Below are 19704 nucleotides of genomic sequence, written 5' to 3'. Positions count from 1 at the left end.
CAGTTTTTATTAACTACCCACCAGAGAATGGGTACTTTATTTTATTTCACCAGAATGAGTTCTGTTTTGTAGCTTAACCAATAGAATACTTTATATATTGTATATAAGTCACCGTATAGAGGTCACTAGAATGCTCTCTGTATTGTATAGTGGTCCCTAGAATGTCCTTTGTATTGCGTAGGGGTTACTAGAATGTACTTTGCCATGTATAGTGGTAACTAGAGTGCTCTCTGTATTGTATAGTGGTCACTATACAATACAGAGTGCCCTCAGTCTTGGGGTAGTAGTAACTAGAGCTCATGTTGCACAGTGGTCATCAGAATAGGTTCTGCATTATTTAGTGATCACTAGAGTGCATGTTGCATAGTTGTTTTTACATTTTTGTTTTTGATGTTCATTTTTATTTCTTTGCTGTAGAGCATAAAACTTCAAGTTTGTTGTGCCTACAATCACTTGGAAACATTCATGTTGCTGAGGCATTTTGTGCTTATTCCTAGTGAATCTATAGGCTGCAGTCTCATGAATATTAATTCAGCCAACAATATGGCTGCATCCGCAGTGGGACGGATGCACTTGTTATTGAAATATGCGCTATTTCGCATTAGTATGTACTATTCATACATTAACAGGCCTCGGCGATCTCCTCATATATGATCATATACTACAGCACACTATACACAGCTACAAAGCTTTATATCTTACAAGGTAGAAACTATTATACACTTATAAATTCAACAGACACCTTTGTAAGCCTATGAGGAAGTTTATCTACACAGACCTGTACATTGTAGCCAAAAAAAGACAATTTGGCTGAAAGGAGGGGCTGGGATTTGGGTCCAGAACAGACAGCTGGAGGTACGGTCTATTGTGTTTTGATGCTTCTAACAGAAACCTACCTTTCCTGGCGTGTCTGCTCCTCTGTGGTTTCCATAGCACATTCTAATGAGTTCTGTAGAGACTGCAGCTGGTTGAGTGTTTCCTTCAACAAAAAGCGTGTGACAAACTGTTCCAGTTTTGAGGCATTTTGATATTGCTGAAATGAAACAAAAATGTCATGTGTGATTTTGGAGACACAAATCTCTTTGTATCATTGTAAAATGTAATTAAATGCAGCCAGCTTTCAGAACCTCTCCTTCCATTGTACAAGACAGCATTCAAAAGACAAATCAATAGACAACGATTTAATTTTGTTTAACGTGATCCCAAAAAATGTAACCATTCACTGTCTATGAAGAATTGCATCTGCCTGTTGTGCTTGGGAAATACAGGTTGAACTTGTTATTAGCTTTCTGAGACGGATAAATGATTCTCGGAACGGAACTTGGAGTCATTTACAAAGCTGCAATAATATGACAGATCAACATAAAATCTATTTTGGAACTTATTCATCCTGACAAATAACCTGCTCTTTACGAAGGTAAAGCAATCAGAAGGTGTCCTATACTTTCAGTGGCATATATTGTGTGCCTTACATGGGCATTTCAGTACACAAATTGACACATAAATTTAACAGTCACAATGTTCTCTTAAACTCATGATTAATTTATCAATATAAATGAGGCTTGACAATGCAGTAACAGGAGGTAAATATAAAAACTTAAATTAATGAATTTATAGAACACCGCACTTTGAAGTTGTGTTTTTATTCTTTCACCCGAACAAATTTTCATCTGAATCCACAGCTTCTATCACTTATGTTTTAAAGCAGGGTTGTCCAACCAGCGGCCCGCGGGCCACATGCGGCCCAGCATGCCTGTAAATGTGGCCCAGCAGGAGTTTTGGTTGTGGCAAGGGGGCAGCGCTGTTAATGGAAAAAAAAATCCTGCAAAAAAAGAAAAAGATAAGAAAATACTTACCTTGTGGTCACGTGGTCCCTCCCTGGTCTCCTCCTCCGTGCGGCGCTCGCAGTGAATGTCGGGCGTGACGTCATCACGTCCGACATCCATTGCGGAGCACAGCACATAGGAGTCACCCACGTGAACTATCGGCAGTAGTGAAACGGAAAAAACAAGAGAAGAGAATCAGAGAACAAGCCGATTAAAAGGTAAGTTAAGGGGGTTTTTTTGTTTTTTTTTATTATTTCAAGGGACGCTGACCAGTGCATAAACTCACCTGGTCCTGGAGCATCACGGACCTTATCTTCCTGTCTTAATGACTGCAGTATTGAAGCCCTTCATAAAATGTAACAATATCACTTGTTGTTTGACAGCAGCCATTAGCATGTCATTGAAGCACTGAGCAACAACAAGGAATATTAGCAATGTTTTCTATGTTTTTTTTGGATGATCAGCTATCATTAGTGTTAGTTGTGTTTTATGTGCGGCCCAAAACAACTTGTCACCTTCCAATGTGGCCCAGGGAAGCTAAAAGGTTGGACACCCCTGTTTTAAAGTCTCACTACAACCTGTGAATGATCCGGTCTTTCCCCTCCCCGGAACTCCTCCTTGCAGCCTTTTTTTTACTGGGGCTCTGTGGTTAGTCTCTGCGTGCCACTGCGGGGGAAGGGGTAGGTGAATGGGAGAACCAGTCAGAAGCTGCAATCACGTACCCTCCCCCTCTGCAACCATTTTTAAGTGGGAAACGTAAATGTTCGACCACTTAGGTGGTAGTGGAGCATTAGAGGTGTAAATTAAAGAAGATATTGTTTAACTTTTTCAAATAAATGTTTCCTGGAGTGTTGGATTTTTGTTCTTATACTGAAAATATTTCCTATTTTCCAACACACATTTTCCAGAGCTATGTAAGTGCTGCGTATACCAGTGGTGATGTGCGTGTACCAGCAGCAATTACATACAGCATTTAAGGTGTGTTTTTACGGGAGCGCTGAGGGAGTGCCCACACTCGTGACGGGTACTCTTGAAGGTGTTAGTATTAATAGCTGGAGGGTCATTTTATTGAATAGAGCTGAAAAAACTGTAGCTAGCCATTATGCATTGAAGTGACACAATGCCACTCGTCAGATCCTGACTGTCTATGCTGTGCTCCTGTATAAACCGCTATAGCGCTCTAGGAGACTTTGCAGTGTCACTTGTTGTTTCTCATTTCAAACAAATTCTGTTTTTGCTGTCTCTTGTACTGTGAAAACAACAAGCAATTTAATATGTCAACTCATCTGTGAATTAGAATTAATTGTGCAGAGCAGAAAGTAATCCTTTACAGATATCATTTCTGTAATAAAATGACACAAGACCTCTGTGAGGAATAATAAACATAATTCACGTTTCAGTGATGTATACAATTACAATTCATTAGGGTGCGTTTGTTTTAGTAATATTAACAACATCCCACTGGTTCTATTTACATAACAGATCACTGTAGTGTGGACAGACACCCTGATGCACTGTGCAAGTGTCACAACACATTTGGCTTTCACTTCAAGCACATTACATGATCCGTTCACTGCAACTAGTGTACATTTGGCATACATCTGTCTGCTTGAATTACATTTCCATGCTGTACTATGCTCTGTGACACATGGACGCACTGTGCCAGAATATTCCAACAGAAAAAGTGAATACATACAGTTTGCATGTGGATAGTGCTGAACACATGAACTTGTAAAGAATCAAACACACACGCACACACAAACACACACACAGATATATATATATATATATATATATATATATATTGTGAGAAAGTACAGCATTCACGGGATTCGGACACAGGTATACTGAACCATTTAACTGTTTATTAGCAGTTGTCAGGATGGTAAACAGCTCCAGCAATGATATAGCAGTCATCCAAAAACAGTAACACAAAAATCCCCACCACCTACATCTGGCTAGACATAACTTCCCTGTCTGCAAGCCGGCCACTTACTGGCATCGGTGGTCCCACCCACACATACAGACAGTGTCTGTATCCTCTCCTCTACCCCAGCACTACAGCAAAGCAAACCGATTACACCATGTGGAACACCTGTGTGTGTATGTGCTAAAAGAGGACCCTAGGGAAAATGTAACCCTGTCTGCAGCAGACTAACTGTGTTGTTACCTGTTCCCTTATTGGGAAACTGTGGCAAATATCCCTCTGTGCCACTATATATATATATATATATATATATATATATATATATTTCATAGAATTTCTACTCAAATGCCAAAAAGCAATGAAATTATGACCGCTAAGGCGGAGGCCTTAATGGACATGTGCCTTGCACAATACAGACATCCTGGAGAGGCATAAAAAAAGGACAACTTCAGGGGTCATTTCAAATGCCCCTTAAGAAGTCAGACTAATGACTAAGGGTACATACCCACAGGCATTTGCAATGCAGACCAAAGAGATTTTAAAACACAAACATAAATGCTTATTAACCATATCTCATTGCTTTTACAATATGCTCCCATCGAGATTAATGTAAGCTTGGAAACAGAGCAAGAACTGTTCACAATGATGCAGCTCAATGCAAGTAGTACGCATGTACAATGCAAATATACACGGTCACATTTTAGAACCATAATCTTTATTTTGACATCTATTTCTGCTTTTTTGTATGCTTAACTTGCATTAAAAATGTATGTTAAATACATAATTTTAACTCCAGTGGGTATGCGGCCTGTTATAATTATCTTCTCTTTATTTATGAGGCTCCGCAAAGGGTCTACAGCCCCGTATATAGAGCAGGACAGGGTGACAATACATGGCATACAGAGTAGTACAAAACAAAGTGTAATAAGTATAAATAAGTATCAACTTAGCAGAGAAAGGTGCACAAGGCAAAGAGGTGAAAGTGATTTCCAGTGTACAGATAGAGAGGGAAGTGAAGGAGGGAGGTGGGGAGAGAATAAGGGGTTGCGTCTGTGCCCTGTGCCCAGTAGAGTGGGCACCACTTACAGGATCAGGGCAGAGACAGGGGCAGGAGTCAAGTGATGAAATGGAGAGAAGAGGTGGAGGGCTGAAGGAAAGGTAAACAGGAGGAGGAGGACACGAGTAAAGAGGACCCTGCTCAAGGGAGCTTACAATCTAAAAGGTTTTTGTCACTGATTAACTATGGCAGTTGTTTTTTAATATTGTATTGTTTCAACAGTTTTGTGAAGAATGAGACACTTCTTGTAGAAGTATTAACAACTTTCTTTTAACTGCCTCCTGCCGTTTTCTGTGAGCCATCTACAAGACCCCATTCACACCAAGTTGTGTTAATACCAACATCTATTTGCCAGCTGCATTTACCCCTCTCCACTAAGTGGCTATGCCATCAAACCCAAAAATTCAGGCAGCTACACTACTATCTCTGGCAACACTTTTACTCCTGATTTCCATTCGTATTTATTTATAATTTATATTTGTTTATTTATTTACTTATTTATAAAGTGCTTTTTTTTATAACAGCACTTTACAGAGAATTTGTAATCATTCACATTAGTCTCTGCCCCAGAGGTACTTACAATCTATGTCCCCTAACACACACACACATACACACACAAGCGAATTTTGTCAGAACTCAATTAATCTACCAGTATGTCTTTGGAGTGTGGGAGGAAACTGGAGCACCTGGTAGTAGCCAATGGGGAGAATATCTGTACATACAGTTATGCAGTTCAATGCTCACCTTGATCATTATGATTCAAGGGTTTATAGGCTACACCAGTACCCCAGTAGGATAGCAGGAATTGCTGCCACCGCCAATTTTACATAGTGCAGGGCTATTTCGATAATTAATTCTGTAGCTTAGTAAATTGGATCTAAGATCTTAGTAGCTGTGCTAAAGGTTGGAGATATTGGTTGACTTAACAAGAACAGGAGCCATGAAAGTAGAGTTTAAGCTTCACTTGACGTCGCTGACAAACAGGGAGAGTTGGAAGTAAAAGGTGTTTCCACAACGATATAGGAAAACTACAGCTAGGAAAAGGATACTACACAGGATACAGGTTGTGAGGAATAGATGGCAAAAGGTCTGCAGATTCCAAGACAGTCTTTATTCCTCCACAAAGGATTCAGTCAGCCCCCAAGCTTTAGTAGTAAGCAATACCAACACCATACTTGCTAACATCTTAGACCTCCCCTCCATTATCAAGGCCTGCCCTGCTCACTTCAGAAGTGAAGCGGGGCCTGGGAGGGTAGCCTACATTGCCTCAAGTCCATGAGGACTTCCCAAAATTCGTGAGTCTCCTGGACATTCCAGGAGTAGGCAATTATGACCAGCACGCACCCTCAAGGGGGGGCACATGGATTCCCAGGGTGGCCAGGAAAAGAAAAACACAGATTTTCCTAAACCTAACACTTATGTGAGGGGATTCCTATGTGAACACTATACATTAGACCACCTATGACATAGTTTGAATAATTCCTTTGTTGTAAAGAGCGAGAAGCCTATTATTAATGATGGGAGAATTGCCCAATTATAATCAGGTGTAACTCCTGAACCCCTGGGGTCTTGAGCATTGGAACAAGGTTGGCTTACTAATTGGGTGGAGGGGAGTTCGTGATCGCTTTGTACTAGTGTCATATAGGCTTCATTCACATATATCTTAGATATATGTGAGCATGGAACAGAATAAACTTATGTATAACCTGAGGGTTATTTTTTAGATGCACTGATCTTTCATTTCTCTCAATTACAGAATCTGTTTCATGTTTTCAGGTCTTGAAGCAGCTGCTGTCAGGGTGATTTAATTACAGAATATCTGAGGAGAAACTGTATAATTGTATTCTTTGTAGATGTTATGTTCCTAATTAACTTAACAGCACAAAGATTGTCCGGTAACATAATGAGGACACTGGAAGTATAAATGAAGAAACAAATGGACATTCTGTCTGTACATGTGCATATGTATTAGTAGTGTCATAAGTATTTTATTACTGTAAACACAATCAGGGCCTAACTTACCTTTGAGTCATACTTGCCCACTCTTCCAGAATGTCCAGGAGACCACTGAATACCAGGTAGGTCTCCCAGACTCCCGGGAGAGCAGGCCATTCTCCTCCATTCTTCATAGTGAAGTGGGTAGAATGAGGGCTTCAATGTTGTGATTCGCAGCAAATCGCTGCATTTTGGCCCCAATCCCATGATAAAATTACATGAACATTAAATTTCTCTGTAGGGACAGGACCTAACTGAAGTGATTCATGGCGTCCCACTCCCACTCCCGTCCACAGTTGCATTTCACCTCCCCTCTGGGATCTCCCGGAGGGGAAACATCTACAGTTGACAATCGTATTTTGAGTCTGTAGTCACACACCCTCTGGAGCACTGAGCTCCACTCCATTCATTAGACACCACTTGTACACATCCCCACAGCCTCACTAGTCCTATACTGTTCTTCCCCTCCAGTTAAATCATGTTCCTCATATAATTAACCTACATTTAATATAAACCCAACCTCTTATTGGATGTACCTTAGTGTAACCCACATCATGAATTTTCTCATTTCCTCAGTTTATTTTTATTTGTTAATAAAAGTAATAAAAAGTCTTGACATGCACATGGGTCAGGGAAGGACCCACCTCTCAGCCTATTTATACTAAATCCAATAATTGTACTCAGTACCTGCTTATTCATTTCATACTGGCAATCACCATTTGCCTCAACTGTTGAGTATGGGTATAGTAAGCCAATTAAGCATCTCTATTATCAGGGGCTATGGCAAATATACTTGAACTATTCCAACTAGTTCAAAACTCAATCTATATTGGACAGTTCAAGGACCTCAAACAATTTTGTGATACAAGTATGATTTTGCGCTGGTTCAATTTGGTTCTGACTGCCTTAGCTACCTTGCCTTTAAACGGCAAACCATGAAATCTGATTTGTTTTCCATTTTTTAAAGGCTGGATCTTGTTCCCACTATGACAAATGGACCACACACTGCAGGTTTCCTTGTTACAGTGTGATTTGGTCCAACTTGTCTAACCTGGTGTTGGTTTCCACTCCAGCAAGGGGACCCCATGATCATCGTCTCCCTGTTTTTGGGGAAAGCAATTGCAGAGCTGGTGATGGTTAAAAAGGAAAAAATTCGTGGAGGTCGCGCTTCCCTATTAGTTGTATAAAATGCTGCCTAATGGGAACAAGGATAAAAGAGGAAGGTCTCTTTACCTGTTATGAATAAACAGAAAGAAATAAAGGTTCCCTGGCGCAGAAATGGTACTAACTAATATACAAATTACAAAAGTTTATTAACTGTAAACTTATCAACCACTAAGGTTATAATTCGGAATAAAACATATCAAAGACAGAACCTCAGTCTGGACCAAGGGCCTGATTCATTAAGGATCTTAACTTGAGAAACTTCTTATTTAATTCTCCTGGACAAAACCATGTTACAATGTAAGGGGTGCAAATTAGTTTTCTGTTTTGCACATAAGTTAAATACTGCCTATTTTTTCATGTAGCACACAAATACTTGATAGCTTATTTGTACACTGAAATTTAAAGTTGATATTTGTGTGCTAGATGAAAAAACAGTCAGTATTTAACTTATGTGCAAAACAGAATACTAATTTGCACCCCTTGCATTGTAACATGGTTTTGTCCATGAGACTTAAATAAAAAGTTTCTCAAGTTAAGATCCTTAATCAATCAGGCCCCAAATGTATAGTGAATCAGGTGAGGTCCAAAGGTTAAACATAGAATAAACAGTTAAAAGTCCTGCTTAATGAAAAAGGTGATTCGGTAAATAAATTACAGCTCATAGTTGAATTCCCACAAGGATCCAAACAAAAAGTCCAAAGTGTTCATCCCTTAGAATCATAAAACAGAAATAACAATAATAATATTTTAAAAAAATAAAATTGCATAATGAGTGGACATGCATAATGTATTTAGTGTGCTGGACAATTCATATTACACTTGTAACATTGTTTTGTCCAGGAGAAAACTTACTCGGTTTTTGCCTTACTTTCCGTAATGAATCAGGCCGCCTGTGTGTTTCTGTGTGTGTTAGGGAATTTAGACTGTAAACTCCACTGGGGCAGGGACTGATGTAAATGACAAATATTCTCTGTACAGTGCAGAGAATATATAAATAAATGGTAATGATGATGATGATGATAATACATACAACATGTAACCTTTAGTGCTGCAGAAACTTTAATACATTGTAATCCAGTTTTTCAAAGAGAGATTAAAAATAATTGCAATGATTTGCAAATCCTGTTATAATCAATTGGGAATTATGAATGTACCAATGAGTAGAATCCTCCCATATCTAATACATGAAGGACTGTAGGCTACGGATGAGGAGACAGCCAGTTGTACAAATTAAAATAAAACATGCTGATAAGTTGCAGATTAAACATTAGCAAAGTATCTGTTGGTATAATTAAAGATAAATATAAAATGTACAATTGTTTCTAACGTACCAAAAATCAAGCTATGTACTCTGGATTTACAATAATGCTCCAACAGAGCCACATACTGTGGTTTAAGGAGACCTACCTTTGAGACTGAGACAAACTAGGGGTCACTTACAAATAACAACAAGAAGGTGCATGATGGGTACCTTTGAAAGTATAGGATGAGACCTGAAGACTGCCAGCTCTTTTGTTGTGCAAAACTCAAATCCTTTTGCACAACAAGAAAACCCCTAAAAATCCCCCCTCATCTCATTTCAACAAAAGGAACTTTCATCTCTGCACTGCTTTGCACACTGTTGCCCAGAACACAATGACTCCACATAACTCCTCCCCTCTGCCTGTGCAAGCTTCTTCTCCTCTGCAAACTGCAATATCTTGCTCCACAAATCTATATGTTTTGGCAGAATTCTAGGTATACTTGCACAAATTGGGGACAAGGCTATTTTTCATTGCGCAATGGATGTTTTGTGCTTCATAAACAACCTTCAATTACTTCATATGGCAAAACCATGGTTAATAAACCATTATAAGTAATATCCATATATTCTCCAGTTGTCCCATGGGACTACGCTCTTTGGATCTTATTATAGACTAGCTCTGAGTGTGCTCTTCTTACTTGAGTGCTCAGTGATGTAAGGACTTACCCTTCTGTGAACTCCAGCGACAGATCAGAGTAAGAGTTAGAGTTCACAGAAGCTTTCAGTATCAGTCATTGAGCACTCAAGGCCCTTGTAGGGAGAATGACACATGTAGGCACAGTCTATTGAAATTTGCCATGGGCTGTAACAGGGGGAGAAGTCTCAGTGACAGCACTTGTACATAGGGATTGGGCCTAACTGGTAGATTGGTGTAGGAGTTGCTCTCACAAATGCTATTACCATAGAAGTAATAAAAACAAGAATGTTGGGCTCCTGATTGCTAAGTAGTCCCTCTCTGCATCGGCTGCAGTTGTGGGAGTCACCCGTGGGAGTACAAAATTTGGATGCATGCCCAAAATATTTTGTAGGCATTTGCATCTGGATTGGGGATATAGACAGGGTAATTGACATATATGGTCTAAATTGACCCAATTTTTTAATTGGGAAATGTTGGGAAGTATGATACCTATATCTTCACCTACAGAGTTCAAGAAGCACTAAACGCTGCACCTCTCACTGCTGTGTTAACTGCTAAACAACTTATGAATTATCTCTTCTTGACTATGCTCTCTACAGTATGCACAGCAGGAACATGCACTTCATTTTTGGAATCCGTTCAGGAAATCAAATTCCCAGCATACTATCTTACTAACATACTAACTAGACATTGTGAAATATGTCCTATAGAACATATAGGAATATTTTATTATGTTTATTATGGACATGCAGTACAAGTTGTTATTTATTTGATATGCGTGTAGGAAAAAAAAATACACCAAAATATACCGACTATGTTGGATTGTTACAGCCACTTAAAAATAGTAGGTTAGGATTAGGATGACTATTATTTATCAGTCCGTGGCTTGCTGCTCGTCAAAAAGGTTATCTGCTAAAATTATTTTTGCATATATTTGACACTGGACTGACCACTAAGTTTGTTGATTATCTTATCAATTTTATTATGGTCCCGGGCCCATGTTAGAAAAAATGCCAAATACAACCGTGCCTCAAATTCCAAAACTGCAGAAGCAACGGACTGTTCGTTTAAAAGGCAATCACTAGTCTGTAAATTTATATATTTTTTAATATGTATCTGTATATCCTCTGGGTTTGTATTGTACGCAGGTCTGCCAGCATAAAAAGCCATGATCATTTTAATTACTAGCAGAATACATTTATTCTTTTAACAACAATAGGATGCACTGGATGTTGGAGCTCTGAGATGCAAGGGAAAACAACAAATCAATGGTAACAAAAATTATAATCTGAACCTATATGTATAATGTGATTTGTGCAGCCTACAGATTTGCAATACAATATTTGCTGTGTGGTATGGGAATAGGCCAGAGTTCAGTAGAGACTACTTAGAATTTAACTCATCAAAAGGTAACAAAGCATTCTTGGATGCAGGTGTTTAGTATACAACACTGTCAGCCAGAAAGTGGAAATAGAGCAAACTAGAGAGTCTTGATGAGGCAAATGTTTAGCTATATCATAAGTATTATTTAATATTATGTACCGGGTTTTAATTGGCTCACAAGCCTTCCAAATAAATCTATTTGACCAGTGACGTGTCAGGGGAACAGTTACAAGAGCTACTGAACATTACACCCTTACTCTTATAGCTTCTCCTATATTGCCAGTGCAATCTTAAAGTATCAACTATTTCTAAACATAGCATTACTGATGTAATGTGTACCATGCCCTCCAAAGAGCCATTGTTACGTGGGCACATTCGGTTCAACAGGCACCACAGCGCCAACCACTGGCATTATTCTTGCAGGACTTTCTCCATTCAGTCAGCTATATTTCACATGAAGAGGCGGACAACTGGAACCATGATTTCTCCCGAAGAGACTGGAAAGGGTTACATTAGGTGGTGCCTCTAAACATCCAGATGCAGGAGTAATCATGATCCATTGTATGGACAATTGGGCTCACATTATTCAACATCTTGGCCAAGCAGACTTGGCGGAGCCCAGCACTGCATGGCTCTTGCTGACTATGTGAGTGACATGGGCAAACTAATAACAGTTCCTCTACTGAACAGGCCTCCATTTCAGAAACTCTATATTATGGGAACCAGATAGGCAACCAGTCTTCTATTTGAAGAGTGCTTGCAAAATTTATGGCTCCTGTTGAACAGGTTCAGGATCGCTGGAAGAAGCTTTGGATCATAGCTGCAAGAATCTGTGGTCTTTACCACTTGTGAGCCTGCAGAAAGCGGGGAGACATATGGCTTGCTCCCTACCTTGCTGGTAGAGGAGTGAAGAAGATCGCTATCCATAAGCGGGATCAGTGCTCTGGAAAGGTTACTATAAACTCCTTTATGGTATGTGTGTTAAGCTGCTTGGTGCAGTGAACTCCCTGGTACTTATTCATATTAAAGATCTTTAATTACTGAGGCATGTTATGTCACACAGTTAATTTAACCAGCTACTTGCCTAGGTGATCTTGTACACACAAACTTACTGGTACGTTAGGCTGTCTATGGGCAAACTACCAGTTGGTGCGGCAACAGATTAAAACATTAACCCAGTATCCTCACAAATCTTGAGATGCTTTAATAATTAGGCCAGCTCACAGGAGGCAAATTTAAACTTACAGGATTCATCGATATAAATGTAAATCTGAGCTTGTAAATGTCTGTTTTCCTGAAATGAAAACTGAATTCCTAAAATGCAAGAAATTAATGTCTTGGGGGTTGGCCTAGACAATAAAGTGATAAAAAACCATTAACTTGGGTTAACGCTTTATTTATTATTTCTGCAACCTCAGGAAGCTCCAATATGTTGTTTGCCAGATTAAAGTTCACAGGTTGAGTTTATATACAGGTCAATATTTCAATCAAATATAGTAATTTCTCAGAAATGTTAACAAACAGGGGTTGTGAAAGAGTGAGAAAGGTCCAGAGAAATAAATTTGGGAGTGACAGAAACAAACAGCAAGAAATTAAAGGGTACAACTTCTAGATTGGAATGGAATCAGCAAGTGTTATTATTATTATTATTATTATCCTTTATTTGTTATGCGCCACAAGATTTCCGCAGCGCCGTACACCATACAAACAGTACACTATACAGGGTGAAACAGTACAAAACAATAAACAGAAATACCAGTACTTCAGGAACTCCAGGCAGGTTAAAGCAATAAACACGGAGCAGAAGAACAGGTGAGGAGACAGGAGGGAAGAGGGCCCTGCTCAAGTGAGCTTACATCCTAAGGGAGGGAAAACAGAACAGGCACAAGGGGAGCCAGATGAGGCAAAGGAGAGAGCGAGTGGAGGAGATGAAGAGGTTATGCGGATGGTTGGTAGGCTTTAAGGAAGAGGTGGGTTTTCAGTGCACGTTTGAAGGAGCATAGAGTAGGAGAGAGGCGGATGGAACGAGGGAGGTCATTCCAGTGAAGGGTTATGGTTTCAAATAGTTACAGGTAAGTGGATTTGGATCAACTGCCTCTGCATAGCTTGATCAAAGGTTGATAAGTTAAGCTCTGAAGTGAAAACTGCACAAACCAGTGATTTGGAACTGGTAGAGATTTGCCAAATTCCCAAATGTTTACTGGGTAGGTTGAGTAGTCCAGAAAACTAAACCACAAAAGAGTCACTTATCTTCAGCGTAGAAGAGAGTTATTTTAGCTCTTAAGCTCTTTAGCTCTTAAATCTGAAGGAAGACTCAATCAGTACACATATATCTGCAATTTCCTGTGCAGTTGTAACAAACTTCAACAACAAATCCCCAGTGTGATTCAATCAGGTATCTGGTGCTTGATTTTCACGTAAGATTATTTGGTATGCTGGTGATGTATTCCTTAACGAACCACAGTTGTCACTCTGCTCCCAGAGGAAAGTGTAAGATTTTCTCAGAAATTTGCTTTAATCTCTAGGGAGCAAAATCATTTGCAGATTAAATACAAATAACGTTTTTGATCAGTCACAGAAAGGGGGCACAGCGAATCTCCCGGAGTGTTAAAGCAGCTTGGAAAATGAAAAGCAAATAAAATGTTTGAGATCCTTCAGAAATAGCAATTGATGAAGTCTGTGTATCTCTAAGCGATCCAGTTTCTGCTTCATCACATAATGAGATATTAAACCTATGCACTTCATAGACATTGTTGATAGAAGGTACATTTAAGAGGTCACATTGTCCTTTGTGCAATGCAAAAGTGGCTTTGGAAACGCCAAGCATCACCATTTGTGCCTAGTCTGGATTTACAGAGCAAGATGGTGCCAGAGGGACCGATGTTTCCACAGTCAGCGAGGAAGAGATGGCTACAATGAAGAAATTCCTAATAAAGTATGGAGTGGGCGCACCTGTATACCTCGTTGTGTGTCCCTCCAGGCATTTCTACCCTTATAAAAGACTTACATTTTGCAATCTCAAAGCCGGTGGTCTTCAGGTCTCATCCTATAGTTTTAAAGGTAACTCTTCTGTGACTCCTTGTTACACAGAATTACATTCCAAGCAACGTAATAAAATGTCACCTCTCATGTTTAATTTAAGTCATAAATGACTTTTAGTAAACCCCTTCACTGTGTACCCTTTCCCAGTTATAAACTGATTAAGCACCTTGTCATTTTTCTGATGTGACGTCTACACTTTAGCACAGTGTGTCTCTGGATATCTTCCTCTGTTTACATCAAGGGTCTCCCTTAGGTGATCTGAGCGACCTAATAAATATATACTATATATTATATACTAATAGAGCGACATCAGACAGTGCCCTGCACTGAGTGTCAGCTGCCCTATAAATAGTGTGCATCACCCAAGACCAGCAGGAAGGCACGCACCTTGACGTACGGTGCGTCTAACACCCTGTGTATAACCAAGATGTTTTGGGGTGCACATTGGGTCATTACATATTACTTGCTGGGTTTGTAGTACAGACATGTTTTGCTTAAGGGCATATTACATTGAAATATTACTTATTTCGTAAATAATATAATAGTTACTATAGTAATGTACAAAGAACAATATGAACAAATACAGGTACGTTCAAACGTGCCAATATATGCATCATATGTGGTCAGAAATCCCACAATCAGGGTTCCTGGGCACAACTGTTGACAGGGGCGGGCTGGCCCGGGAGGCAGGGGGGCATCGGTCCCCCGGGCCGGTCATTCTCACCGCTGTTAGGGCCGGGGGGTAGGCCGGCCGGCCGCCCCCCCCCCCCCCCCCCCCCGGAGGCAATTTTGGCTGTTTTTTCCTGGCCGCGTCAGCGCACAGGCGGCCGCGTCACATGACACGCGATGCGGCCGCGTCATTGGGCGCGGTCGCATTGCATGTCATGTGATGCGGCCGCCTGGGCGCCCCCCGGGCTGCAATCCGCCAGCCCGCGCCTGACTGTTGATCAACCTATTATGGACAGATGGGTCCAGTGATGGCAGTGTGTGTGTGTGTGTGTGTGTGTGTGTGTGTGTGTGGAGAACTTGTGGCTACAATTTTTAAAACCAGGGTCTGTACAACAGTTTGTTATCTTACCATAGAGGCCTCTGTATTTGGCAGCTTCTGGCAATTATCAAATTTTACCCAAAACGTCTGCCTACATGTTGGATGGGAAAAGAGGCTTTTGGCTCTAAAAGAGGGACTGTCACTCTAAAAGGAAGCCATTTATTTTATTGCAATAAACAGTTCATGGAAGAATAGTGGGAATCAAGTTGATGTATTCTGTCCTTGTGTAAGATATGTGTATATCAAAATGTTATGAAATGTTTATCTCATAATGCATCTCAAACTATTTCCAGAGCTGCCAGTGTTACTGAACAGGTGCGTCTAATCCCTACAGTACTTATTGTTTACTGAACGTCTAATGTCTTTTATTTGCATTTTAATTCTCCTCTTCAATAAATATTAATTTATAAAGTATAAGAAACTAGAATAAATAGTGAAGATTGCCTTCAGTATACAGGATAAGATGAGTTGTACTGTACTGTTGATACATCTTGAGAAATAGGGACATTATATATAGAATGGAACTATATATACACATATCTATATCTATCTATCTATCTATATATATATATATATATATATATATATATCTACTATATAAATGCCTAGTGGCGTGTGTGAAAAAAAACAAACAAGCTGCAGCGCCACCTGCTGGGCAGAGTTATACACTGACCTATATATTTCTTGAAGGAGAAGTGACAGTTGGGAGTGGTTGGTGGTTGCCGGGGGTGACAGTGGGGAGTTTTTAACACCTTAAGTAACTTGATGAAGGATGTGGCGATGAAGATAAAGGATGAGGTGATGGAGAAAAATGATGAGGTGGTGACGTGTGGACAAAACCACGTTAAAAAAGGGCGCTTGCGTCGGGAAGTAACGCTCTTCCCCTGAGGAGGCCTGGGCTATGGCCCAAATGCATGACAAGAACCTTTTTAAAACCTTAAGTAGCTTGATTTGACTAGAATGCATGAGTATCATGCACGGGTTAACACATATATATATATATATATATATATATATATATATATGTGTGTGTGTGTGTGTGTTTTCCTTTACACACTACATACATGTTATTAAGAGATTCATTTTTATAATTCCGTATCAGTATAAGAATAGGATTCATTATGGCAACGTTTTTTGATGGACTTAAGTTGTTACAGGCTTATATACACAATAATATACTGAGGCACCAAGGCTTATATTTTTTTTCTCTAGAAATATTAGATGTAATGCTGTGGTGTAATCACTAACATAGTGACCTGATGAAATTTTCATCCATTATTTTATTTAAGTCATACTGTGCCTGTCTTAAGTATATTAAAGTGTTCCTTTCACACTTCCTTCCAGCTCTTTGTTCTATAATGACAGTAATTTTGCTTTGTCTGATATCTTTGATAGCTCTTGTTTGCTCAGCTAAGCACACTACACATAGAACAATATTATGTAAAAGTACAAACATTTTCTATGAAATATCTATAAGTAGAATAGCAGAAAAAAATGAAAAATAAATGAGTTAATCTAACACATCACAGGTATAAGCAGACAACAGCGTATTTGTTATTGATGAACATGACTTTAACATGTATTGACTTTAATTTGATTATTAGATATACATGATTGGAACTGTTTTCCAAATTGTTACTGGCCAATGATGATGCGTTTATTTTTACTTTTAGCTGAAATTAAGTATTTATAGACGTATGAAACAATTAAAAGAATTAGGCGAGTTAAAAGCTACTCCCAAGTGACAATATCTAAATAAACTCCTTTTTTTTAACAACAGTGAAATGCCATTTACATAGCAACTCTTTGAGTCAATGCTTTACCCAATGGGTATTGAGAGTGAGCTTCGGATGGATCAGTGCCGAGATATAATCCCATCTCTTTCCCCCTTATTTTGGCTCATCAGTGCTGGTATAGAAATAAATTCAATTTGTGCAAAAATAGCTATGACTAAATACATATATGTTTTTACCAAATATTGATGTGATATATTAGAATCGCAGTTTCTAAAAAAAATTCCAAGATGTTCTGAAGACTCAAAAGCACATGTTAAGAAGTCCTACCCAACATAGAGTGATGGAAATAAGGACATCTGTGTGTGTGTGTGTTTTCCTTTACACACTACATACATGTTATTAAGAGATTCATTTTTATAATTCCGTATCAGTATAAGAATAGGATTCATTATGGCAACGTTTTTTGATGGACTTAAGTTTCAGAACCCAATTTCCAGCTGCTTTATACAGACAACATGGCAGAAACCCCTATGACAGTCAACTTGCACAGTTAGGGTGAGCTTGGGAGTCCCTGTGGAAGAGGAAGATGGGCTTACGATATCATACCCCTCAACTGTCCCAATTTGTGGACTGCAAAAAAGACGGGGCTTTTGTATAAGTGGATGGGGTTTTGTCCCAAATGGGTTAAAGAGACAGGGAAAGAAGTATATATAAAGGTCAAAATAGGTAGGGAAATTGATTCAATAGGATATAAATTCAGCAATGGGCTGCTGTGATGTCAAATTATTATAAGTGTAAAACTGAAGAAGGTCTTTAAGTTGGAAATTGTATTCTGGAGCAGAGAGAACCAATCAGCATCTGAGAAGGAAGCAGCAGAGAGTGTGGGAGTTGAGAGAGGAAGGGAAGAGTAGCTGAGATAGTGAAGGGGAGATAAGCAGCAAAATAATGAAAGGTAGCATAGAAAGGGAAAGAAACAAAAGGAGAGCACATAGAATTGTTAGGCTGACGGTCTGATCACCAACTCACAGAACAAGATGGCGGACGTCTTCACCTATAGCAGCCGCTTTTCCCTTAGAGCTTTATATGCTCATCGGTACTCAGATGCCCCCAGGACTTAACTCCAGACGTAGTGTGAGTTGGCAACACAGGCCCTTAGCGGCAGGCCAGGAGGCTGGATAGGAGGCAGTGGATGGTCAGACGGTAGCCAAGGTCAAAGGTCACAAGCAAACAGAGTAGTCAGTAAACACGCCAAAGATCAGGGTCACAGGCAAAGTAGCGGAGTCCAAGGTACAGGCCAAAGGGTCAAGGTCACGGGCAAATAGGCAGAGTCCAAAGTCCAAGCAGAAGGTCACAACAGGAAAATCCAACAGGCAGTGTTTCCACAGGATTGGATCCAACAAACATACAGGAGCAGGTTAGCAAACTGGGTCAGTAAGTGCTATAACCGGCAGTGAGGCTAAGCCCTCCTTGTCTTAAATACTTTGATGGGCCAATCAGAAAAGAGGTGGACAGGGCTAACAATTAGCCTCAGGAGGCTGCATATTAATTACTAGCTAGAACGGGGATAGATAATAACATTAACCAGGAACATGTATACATATATAAATTAACCAGTTTAAATTATAGGAGAGCTCCCCTTGGTGTTGGAAGAAGTCCCTACACCTTCCTACTCTAAGCTACAAAGATGAGCCAAACGAAGAATAGCAGTGCATTGAAGCTAATGCATGCCCCCGGCTGTTAGATAACGCCAGGATGCGGCGTACCACTGGGGCTCGTGACAAGAATATAGCCTATAAAATCTTTTATAAAATGTTGCACAAAACTTCTGACTGTGTCAGATTAGACTTAGGCAAAACATGTTTTTAGGGCTCTTTAGACCATAGACCATAGACAGGGTCCTACTTGCAATGCTAATAGTCCAACACTGGCTGGCTAGACCCAAACAGAGCATTAGAATGTTAACAGCAGCACAGATTATTTCAGATCCGGCATCTACTGCATGACTACATATAGGCAAACTGATGTGGGACGACTATGGTGTTAAACACAACTAAATATGAAGCTTAAAGTTTGTACAAAGAATTTCCCTTTGCCATGTATAATAATGGAACAATTGAAAATAACAATTTATGATAGAACAAAGGAGAACTACATTAAGTCCCAATATAATACAATCCTGAACTTGGTATCATTGGACACTAGTCTCTAACTGAGCCCTATGCCCCCCAATGCATTGCACTTGGATTTAAATTATAGCTTTCTGGCTCACAAAAGATTTATCTAACCTCATTATTAAAGACCATCCGTGCCAGTCAAGTCCTTGTATTACTAGAAATAGGAACTAAAAGGCACCAGAAAAATTTGCAGCTCTGTGGGATTATCTTCTTATACAGATACAAGGAAAGGGTTAATCATGCTGCCACAGGCACTCAGAAGATGTGTTTACTTGCAGAGGCCTTAATCTTCACTGCTTGAAATACCACCATCTTCTGTGTGAATGCCTGGAATAGAAACTGCTGATATCAAATAGCAAAACTGGCGTTCTATACATCAGACTGGAGAACTTGTGATAATGCTGCCTAG

The 19704-nt window shown here is 39.6% G+C and overlaps 1 protein-coding gene across 1 annotated transcript in view; it reads right to left on the bottom strand.

Annotated features, from left to right (window-relative positions):
- NECAB1 (N-terminal EF-hand calcium binding protein 1) overlaps positions 1 to 19704 on the bottom strand; it is a 177293-nt gene that overhangs the window by 55001 nt on the left and 102588 nt on the right. The window contains exon 6 of the mRNA XM_075213770.1: positions 897 to 1033. Within this exon, the coding sequence (XP_075069871.1) occupies positions 897 to 1033 (137 nt within the window). The remainder of the gene's footprint in view (positions 1 to 896; positions 1034 to 19704) is intronic.

This window comes from Mixophyes fleayi, chromosome 5, assembly GCF_038048845.1.
Source record: "Mixophyes fleayi isolate aMixFle1 chromosome 5, aMixFle1.hap1, whole genome shotgun sequence".
In the NCBI taxonomy this organism is placed as follows: domain Eukaryota; kingdom Metazoa; phylum Chordata; class Amphibia; order Anura; family Limnodynastidae; genus Mixophyes; species Mixophyes fleayi.
The sequence above is the reverse complement of the archived record's forward strand: the minus strand, read 5'-3'. Positions and strand labels throughout refer to the sequence as shown.